Below are 8705 nucleotides of genomic sequence, written 5' to 3'. Positions count from 1 at the left end.
TGAATAAGACAAAATCTTTTCAAAAGTGTGCCTATGTGGCTGCTCTCTCAATCAAGGATCCTCCCTTGAAATGCCTTCTGCGAAGGTCCCTAGCAGATCCCATATTAGAATCGCTCTTAATAAACAGAGGAATGATAGATGAAAGGGCCCTTTTTATGCAAGGGCCGGAGAAGGGCTCTGGAATAAATCCACGTAATTTTTAAATTCAGTTGAGAGAGAATGCAAGGGCCGGAGAAGGGCCCTGGAATAAATCCACGTCATTTTTAAATGGATCAATTACCAAAGGGGGACAAACATTAGGGAGAATTATCAACTGGACCCACGCTTTTCAGAAATTACAAATGGGGGACAAAATCTGTACGGATGGAAAATTGTGGTCCAAAATGCCCTTTTCTTTTCTTAAAGACCACGTTGGTTTTTACTTTTCTACTTTTCCCTTTTTTCTCTTCTTTACTGTTTCATTTTCTACTTTGGGGGTTTTTTAACCTAGCATTGGACGTGAAAAAACTCAACAAACACGTGAGTAGTTTTTTTGTAATGTTTTTGTTTTTTTGCAATTCCATTGGAGGATTATCAATGTACAAAAAAGGGTTATGTGAAGCTGGGGGTTTTCAAGTCCTTATTTTTGGGTTATCAGGTATAAAAATTGGGGTCACCGAAATCGAAATGGGATCCAAGATGTCCGGGTGTGTTGGCCGAAGTTACTGGCCGATCTACTTGGGGTTTTCAAGTCATCGATTTTGGGGTCACCAAAATCGAAATGGGATCATCAAGTCCATGTGTGTTGGCCAAAAGTTACTGGCCAGTCCACATGGGGTTTTCAAGTCATCGGTTTTGGGGTCATCGGGTATCCAAAATGGGGTCACCAAAATCGACATGGGATCATCAAGTCCATGTGTCAGCCAAAAGTTACTGGCCGATCCACATGGGGTTTTCAAGTCATGGGTTTTGGGGTCATCGGGTATAAAAAATGGGGTCACCAAAATTGAAATGGGATCATCAAGTCCATGTGTGTTGGGCAAAGTTTCTGGCCCATCCACATGGGGTTTTCAAGTCATTGGTTTTGGGGTCATTGGGGTCACCAAAATCGAAATGGGATCATTAAGTCCATGTGTGTTGGGCAAAGTTACTGGCCCATCCACATGGGGTTTTCAAGTCATTGTTTTGGGGTAGTCAGGTATAAAAAATGGGGTCACCAAAATCGAAATGGGATCATCAAGTCCATGTGTGTTGGGCAAAGTTACTGGCCCATCCACATGGGGTTTTCAAGTCATTGGTTTTGGGGTCATCAGGTATAAAAAATGGGGTCACCAAAATCAAAATGGGATCATCAAGTCCATACTTGTTGGCCGAAGTTACTGGTCAATCCACATGGGGTTTTCAAATCCTCGATTTTGGGGTGATCAAGTATAAAAATAGGGTTACCAACTTAGAAATGAGACCATCAAGTCTGGTGAATGTGAGCGGTGTTCTAGAGTCTAAAAATAAGGTTACCAACTTAGAAACGCAGTATACAACCTGTTTACTCAACAACCTGTTTGCAGAACAACCCATTTAGACAACAACCTGTTTACACAATAACCTGTTTTGAACAACAACATGTTTACACAATCACATCATTTCTCCTATTGAAGTTCTGAACAACACAGTATACAACCTGTTTACTCAACAACTTGTTTACAGAACAACCCATTTACACAACAACCTGTTTACACAATAACCTGTTTTGAACCACAACCTGTTTACACAATCACATCATTTCTTCTATTGAAGTTCTGAACAACATATACACATCATTTTAAGTTTTGAACAACGCAACAACTCAAACACAACAATCACATCCGTCCACAACATTTCTCCTATTGAAGTTCACATTTCCCAAACTCTCCTCGTATAAATCGTTCACATAGTTCCAGTCGTATCTGAGGAATGTCATCCCGACCAAAATTGAAAGCGATCCCACTATACATATGCTCGATCCCTTTGATCACAAATACTCCACAGTCAAATCTGCAAAACAATAGGTAGTGTAAATGGAATAGGATTAAACTCTGAATGACATAAAAGCATTCACATTTATAAGGTTTATAGGCTGCCTTACCCATTATCTTGTTGTGGGAAGTCTGCCACTTGGGCATATGGAAAGTGGTATATGTCACAACCATGGGACTTGAAATATTCTTTTATCAAGGCTACCTAGAGATAAAATCAGAAATGAAATATAACTGTTTGACATATCTAAGAATCTTAGACTATCACTGAAAATGTTAATGTAATTACCGTATGCCTTGCTAGTTCGTCGAATTTAAGCTCTTTTGAGGAGTTGCACTCGAAGAAGGATTTTTTAACCATGTCAAGCACAAGCAGAACCCAGTGGTTGTTTTGACATAATGGGATCAAGACCATATTAATCTCTTCACAAGGGATATCTATAAGTCTCGCATTCAATATCCCTTTCGCAAGTTCATAATATTTGAGCTTTGTTTTCTCATCCGTAGTCTCATCCATGGTACGAAGTCTAGAAATAAGATTTTCCTGTTCAAGGGAAGTCCTCGATTGTAAAAAAATGCTTCAACCACCAATGAAGGAAAACTAGCATTCTTAACGTAGAAAAATTTACTCACATGTACCAATGAAGGAACAAATATAATTTTGCTATGAGGACTTGTTGATCTGTCATTGTAGGAGTTCTGAAGAAACTTTCTGTATACATCCAATACCTTCAATAAAAAAAGTTCAAGAGAAGATTATTCATATCGTTATTGACTTACATATATTTTCTTAATTACCCTTAAACAAAAGTCACTTACATTATTACTGAGGTATCTTCTGCGCCTCCACAGGCATACCAAGTCGTCAACAAATTTCGTTATACCTTCTTCCTTCATGATACAACGACTACAAAATGATATAATTGTTAGAAAATGACACAACTATAAGCAAAATAAGGTTATACATTTAGCATCTACTTGCCTTGTCTCATTCTTTAACAATTTTTTAATCAATTCAGTCTTCCTATCCTTCCCATTCTCCTCTTTTGAATTTTAAAAAAACCTACTTTTTAAGAGGTTTGCATTTAAAAAATAATCATATCATGATTAAGTTGTATCGGGGGCTATTGCTTTTGATATGACATGTATTCACTATTCTTTCTCTTCTATGCTTGCAAGTGTTGGAGAGGTTGGCTCTTTTTCATTTATAACGAAATGGCAGATTGAAGCCATTTATGACCACTGCCTCAATATAACTTTCTTTCCTTTCTTATTCTTACTCTTTTTTTTTTCAAGGTGTGTGACCAAGATATAGTAATTTTGTGGTAATGAAGTATACAACATCAGGGACGATATGGATTCAACTAGCCAAGGAAGTACAAGAGAAATATTTGAATGGCTGCTAATTTTATTCACAGAAAAAGACCAAGATGGTCAGAACAAGAGAAATAAATTTGTAACACCCTTGAAAATCACAAAACAGTTATATAGTGGAGTGTCTTGACCCACATATAAAACCTCCATTGCATTAAGGTCTGCCACTTCATTTGCGCTTATTCAAATGTGCACCAAGGATACATCCGTCTCATACGTGATTTCCAAAATAGTGTTCTCCAATATCTAGAGAGGCAGACTGGTTGGCTAGAGATGGAGTAGCGAGGGTTAGGATTGAGTTTTTTGGTCTTTTCCTTTGCCTATTGTCTAGAAGGGGGTTGTCAAAGGTTTGAAGGTCTATAAAAGAGGGGTTTTCAAGTCTCTAAATGGGGCTTACCAAATATTTAAAGAAGGGTTTTCAAGTCTCAAAACAAAACCTCAAAATAGGGTTTTCAACTCCTTAGGAGGGGTTTTCAAAGCTTCTAAAGTCTATAAGAGAGGGGTTTTCAAATCTCTAGAAGGGGGTTGTCAAAGATTTTAAGGTCTAAAAAAGAGGGGTTTTCAAGTATCTAAATGGTGCTTACAAAATATCTAAAGAGGGTTTCCAACTCTCAAAACAAAACCTCAAAATAGGGTTTTCCACCTGAAATCGGGTTTTCAACTCTCTAGGAGGGGGTTTTCAAAGCTTTTCAACTCTCTAGGAGGGATTTTCAAATCTCTAGAAGAGGGTTGTCAAAGGTTTTAAGGTCTATAAAAGAGGGGTTTTCAAATCTCTAGAAGGGGGTCGTCAAAGGTTTGAAGGTCAATAAAAGAGGGGTTTTCAAGTCTCTAAATGGGGCTTACCAAATATTTAAAGAAGGGTTTTCAAGTCTCAAAACAAAACCTCAAAATAGAGTTTTCAACTCTCTAGGAGGGGGTTTTCAAAGCTTCTAAAGTCTATAAGAGAGGGGTTTTCAAATCTCTAGAAGGGGGTTGTCAAAGGTTTTAAGGTCTATAAAAGAGGGGTTTTCAAGTATCTAAATGGGGCTTACAAAATATCTAAAGAGGGTTTCCAACTCTCAAAACAAAACCTCAAAATAGGGTATCCACCTAAAATCGGGTTTTTAACTTTCAAAATAGGGTAATCCACCAAAAATCATTAGAGAGGAACAAAATACAAAACCCTAAAGAAGATAAAACAGATATTGACAAAGAAAAAGCATTGCAAAACCCTAAAAAAAAAAAAAAAAAAAACCGAGATAGAGAAAATGGGAAAAAAAAAATTACTCACATGTTCGTCGACTTTTTCCACCTCTAATGGTGGCTGCAAGTGAAGGAGATGACCGGTAGGTTAAAACCCCCAAAGTTAAAAAATAAAAACAGTAAAGAAGAGGGAAGAGTAAAGAGTAAAAAAGAAAGTCGTCATTAGGAAAAGGGCATTTTCGACCATGATTTCCCATCCGTACATATTTTGTCCCCCATTCGTAATTTCTGAAAAGCCTGGGTCCAATTGATAATTCTGCCTAATTTCTGTCCCCCTTTGGTAATTGTTCATTTTTAAATTCAGTTGAGAGAGAAACTGAATTCGGTTGCACTTGATGACGTGGATGTATTCTAGAGCCCTTCTTTAGCCCTTTCATAAAGAAGGCCCTTGTATCTATCATTCCTCTAATAAATATCATTTGAAAGAGGACAATGTCCAAGGTTAACATTAAGTTGGAAGTTGAATTTAATTTATTATTTATAATAAGTTTATCTTCTTTGGTTTTAGTCATTTTAGGGTGTCGAGAATCCCATTAAATTAGAATTTTCTCTATTAAGGGCTGGTAATGAGCCCAGCTAATTTTCATAATTTCACTAGGGACCATCATGGAAAGGCATTTCGCGGCTGGCAGTTGCATGTGAGAGCAGCCAACACGGATGAATTAATTGAATAAGACAAAATCTGCTGAAAAGTGAGCTAATTTTCATAATTTTACTAGGGACCATCATGGAAAGGCTTTTCACGGGTAGCTGTTGCATGTGAGAGAAGCCACCGTTGATGAATTCATTGAATTAGACAAAATCTGCTGAAAAGTGAGCCTGTGTGGCTGCTCTCACATTCAACAGCCAGCTGCAAAATGCCTTTCTGCGGTGAATGGTCGCTAGAAAATCCCATTTACTATATAGAGATTGAACCTCTAGCTCAATGGTCAAGGCTCTGTTCATCCTTGAGGTCGGAGGTTTGATCCAACTTAAGTGCCAGAAAATTAGTAAGTTTGGACAAGACTCTGGTTGGAAGTCTTTAACCATAATTAAGCCCTGATAATTTTATTGTAAAGGACCATTTTATTATGAATATACTACGGATACCGAGAGTATGGCCGAACAAATAGGTTCTCGCCACACCATCACAAGTGATTTAAGCCGTCCCTGAGGTTAACGAAATTAGCAAAAAGTTTTTTTTTTTTTTTTTTTGGGGGGGCTCTCCCATCGGTTGTACTCTCAGTCTCAATATCATTTTTCCTTTTATCATTATCAATTGCATTTTGTTTTAATGTGTTTTATTCTCCAGCGCTAATTCCACGTGAAACTAGGATCAAAGCATTCAATAATCATCTAAAGTATGCCATAAACACATATCTAATAGATCTAATCAAAACACTACAAATTTATGAATCTAAGTTGTTCTAGTCATGCAAATTTCTAGAATACAAAGAAGGGTTTAAGGACTTACCTCGATCGACCATGACGGTGATCGATTGAGTTGGATCTTCTATTGCCTCTCCTGTATGCCCGATCTCTGGTGAGTGAAGGTCTCCTTTGGTCAGGTTAGATGGCAATAGAGACCAATCCTTTATTTATAGAAAAATACGTCTTAGAGTTCTTCCCACAATAGAACTATAATCGGCTTAATCCATTTAACCAACTACATTATCGAGTCCTGAATGATGTAGATGATTGGGCTACACTAATCATCCATATCTTAAGAGGATGAGACATACTGTTTACCCTTATACCTTTCACTTGTCATTATGACACTGTAACTCTAGTAATTTCACTCTTAATCTCATTCTTCAATCTAGATCGTCAATCTAATCTCATTCTTCAATCTAGATCGATGATCTTAGATCAATGATTGCCCACAAAATATCTTACACTAAGGGTTTGCTCTAACTAGAGGTGCAACTTGGGTCAGGCTCAACTCGAACCCAATGGGTTTAACCCTATTTTGGCTCAAATCAGGTTAGCATTTCCTTGGGTTGGGTTAGACCTGTGAAAAACAAGCCCGATTTAATTTCGGGTAGGGTTAAGGTTTAGGTGTTGGGCAACCCGACCTGACCGAAACCAACTTCCATCGTCTAATTTAATCGTGATTTTCAAATCAAAATCTTAGGGATTTTTTTCCCCTAGGCTAACCCAAATCCAGCCCGACTCAACCTGGTCTGATTTAGGAAAATCGAGCTAGACAGGTCAAGTTAGGTTTGAGAGATTTAGGGACGAGTTGGGTTAGAATTGACCATCCTCGACCTGAGGGTCAGGTTAGGTTAGGGTTGAGGCAATGCTACCTTGGGTAGGGATGCGGTTTGTCTCCGCCCGATCCAACCTGGCCCGAGTTTCTAATGTAGAAGATGGTGATCTTCTCCTTCCGTAGGAACGACCCCTTCCAATGTAAATTAATTTACGTCATAGTATTATTAGGTTCCCTATATTTGATGGTTGCTAAACAACCGTCCTTTTGGAGGCCAAAAATCAAAGGGTTAGAATCACCCTCTGTGGGAGGAAGAGTTTTGAGCGTGTCCAATCTATTGTAGGGCCCACAAAGCAAATTGTTTGGATCATCATCAAACAGTCACCGCCCCATAAAGAGTGCTATTTTTTGGAAGAACATATGCGTGTCTTTTAGTAATTTTATAAATTATACTTCTGTAAAGTATAAAAATAACAGCATATAAGTTGAGATGGCCGAGTTGGTCTAAGGCGCCAGATTAAGGTTCTGGTCCGAAAGGGCGTGGGTTCAAATCCCACTCTCAACATACATGTCTTCCTTTTTCCACAGTCAGATACATGGCAATCAGTAGATCCTAGCCGTCCGATCACTAAATTGAATATGGACCCCATTGATCATCTTTTTTTCCAACCATCAATCTAGATATAATATCATCTTATGTGGTCCCACTGCTAAATAAAAAATTAGAGGGTTATTGTTGAAAGAGAAGGGAAAATTTTGTTGCCGGCCCATCCATAATAAGGTCAAAAAGGAGAAATGATATGTTCACCCCCTTTTCTTCCCTGGCCACCACCCTATCCCACTTCCAGAGTTGGAGGATATGGAGGGAAGGTAATGCAGTGGCAGACATTCTGTCCTAAAGGTTGTACCCCGAAAAGGGTGATAACATGGATATGAGCACTAGCACTCCAGAGCTCCGGCAAGCACTCACAAATGATAACTCTGGCATGTCCTTTGTTCGTCTGTTACTTTGTTTAGTGGGGGGCTTCCCCTGCTGTCTGTTGGCTTTTTAGCCCTTATTGTCTCCCTATGTCTGCATTTTTTTTCTTTTATTAATGACTAGTTGCAGACCCGTGGAATTAGAGAAATAGAGGAAAAAATAAAATTAAAGTCGCTCATTTCGATCAACTAATCAGCCTTCAAATGATTTCTGCAATCTCATGCTGTCCTGCAACATGTGAACTAATTGAAGCCATTTAGGGCAATCGACTATCTTGGCTAGGGGTGTAAACAGATCGAATTCGGAGCGGATATGGCTATATCCGAATTCGATTACAGTATACACTATCCGAATTCGGATTCAGATTCGGATTCGATGGATATTTAATATCTATTACCGAATTTGTATCCGTCGGATATTGTTCGAATTTGGATATTATCCGTATCCGTTTATCCTGTAAATTCGAACATTTTATTGCAGCACTTTATCTTTTTTTCTCCTACTTATGCGAATGAATTTTCCAAACCTTTAAACTAGACCTCTACATTCTCTTCACAAAATTAACTCTCAAACCCTAAAATATATGAGATCCTCTTCTTCCTTTTAAAACAAAGGCAGAGAGAGAGAGAGGGAGGCGATGATGATGGATGATAGTGTTGATAGTGGTCTTTGGGTTTTTCCTTTTTTTTTTTGTATATGATGGAATGAGTTTGGGCTATTTTGATGGAATGGGTTTGGGTTATTTTTGTTTTTATATTTTTTTTCTAAAAAGAATATTCACTTTTCTTATAATAAACAAAAGATATTATGTCATTACTAAAAATAAATATTAATGATATTATTAATAATAAATAAAAAGGATTTACTTCTCGGATTCGGATGTTAAACGGATCGGATATTCCATTTACCAGATTCGCATCCGCTAAGAGCC

At 37.9% G+C, this 8705-nt stretch overlaps 1 protein-coding gene and 1 non-coding gene across 2 annotated transcripts; one reads left to right on the top strand and one right to left on the bottom strand.

The window, feature by feature from the left end:
* Positions 1 to 1859: 1859 nt before the first annotated feature.
* LOC143890955 (putative ubiquitin-like-specific protease 1B) lies at positions 1860 to 2508 on the bottom strand. The gene is made up of 3 exons (XM_077395622.1): positions 2281 to 2508; positions 2102 to 2196; positions 1860 to 2010 (listed from the first exon to the last, which is right to left on the bottom strand). Exons 1-3 carry the CDS (start codon positions 2506 to 2508, stop codon positions 1860 to 1862), a joined length of 474 nt encoding a protein of 157 aa, XP_077251737.1.
* Positions 2509 to 7279: 4771 nt separating this feature from the next.
* On the top strand, positions 7280 to 7360 carry TRNAL-AAG (transfer RNA leucine (anticodon AAG)). The gene has a single exon. It is a non-coding gene; the product is annotated as a tRNA-Leu (tRNA).
* Positions 7361 to 8705: the final 1345 nt, after the last annotated feature.

This window comes from Tasmannia lanceolata, unplaced genomic scaffold, assembly GCF_043159265.1.
Source record: "Tasmannia lanceolata isolate RefF3 unplaced genomic scaffold, GAP_Taslan_0.1 ptg000013l, whole genome shotgun sequence".
Classification (NCBI taxonomy): Eukaryota; Viridiplantae; Streptophyta; class Magnoliopsida; order Canellales; family Winteraceae; genus Tasmannia; species Tasmannia lanceolata.
The sequence above is the reverse complement of the archived record's forward strand: the minus strand, read 5'-3'. Positions and strand labels throughout refer to the sequence as shown.

Excerpts from the sequence above, each read along its gene's own strand:
- LOC143890955 (XM_077395622.1), bottom strand. The coding sequence starts at position 2,508 with ATGGATGAGACTACGGATGAGAAAACAAAGCTCAAATATTATGAACTT. Across the intron at positions 2,197-2,280 it reads ACGAACTAGCAAGGCATACG|GTAGCCTTGATAAAAGAATA; the intron begins GTAATTACATTA and ends TTTTATCTCTAG. Across the intron at positions 2,011-2,101 it reads TTCCCACAACAAGATAATGG|ATTTGACTGTGGAGTATTTG; the intron begins GTAAGGCAGCCT and ends ATTGTTTTGCAG.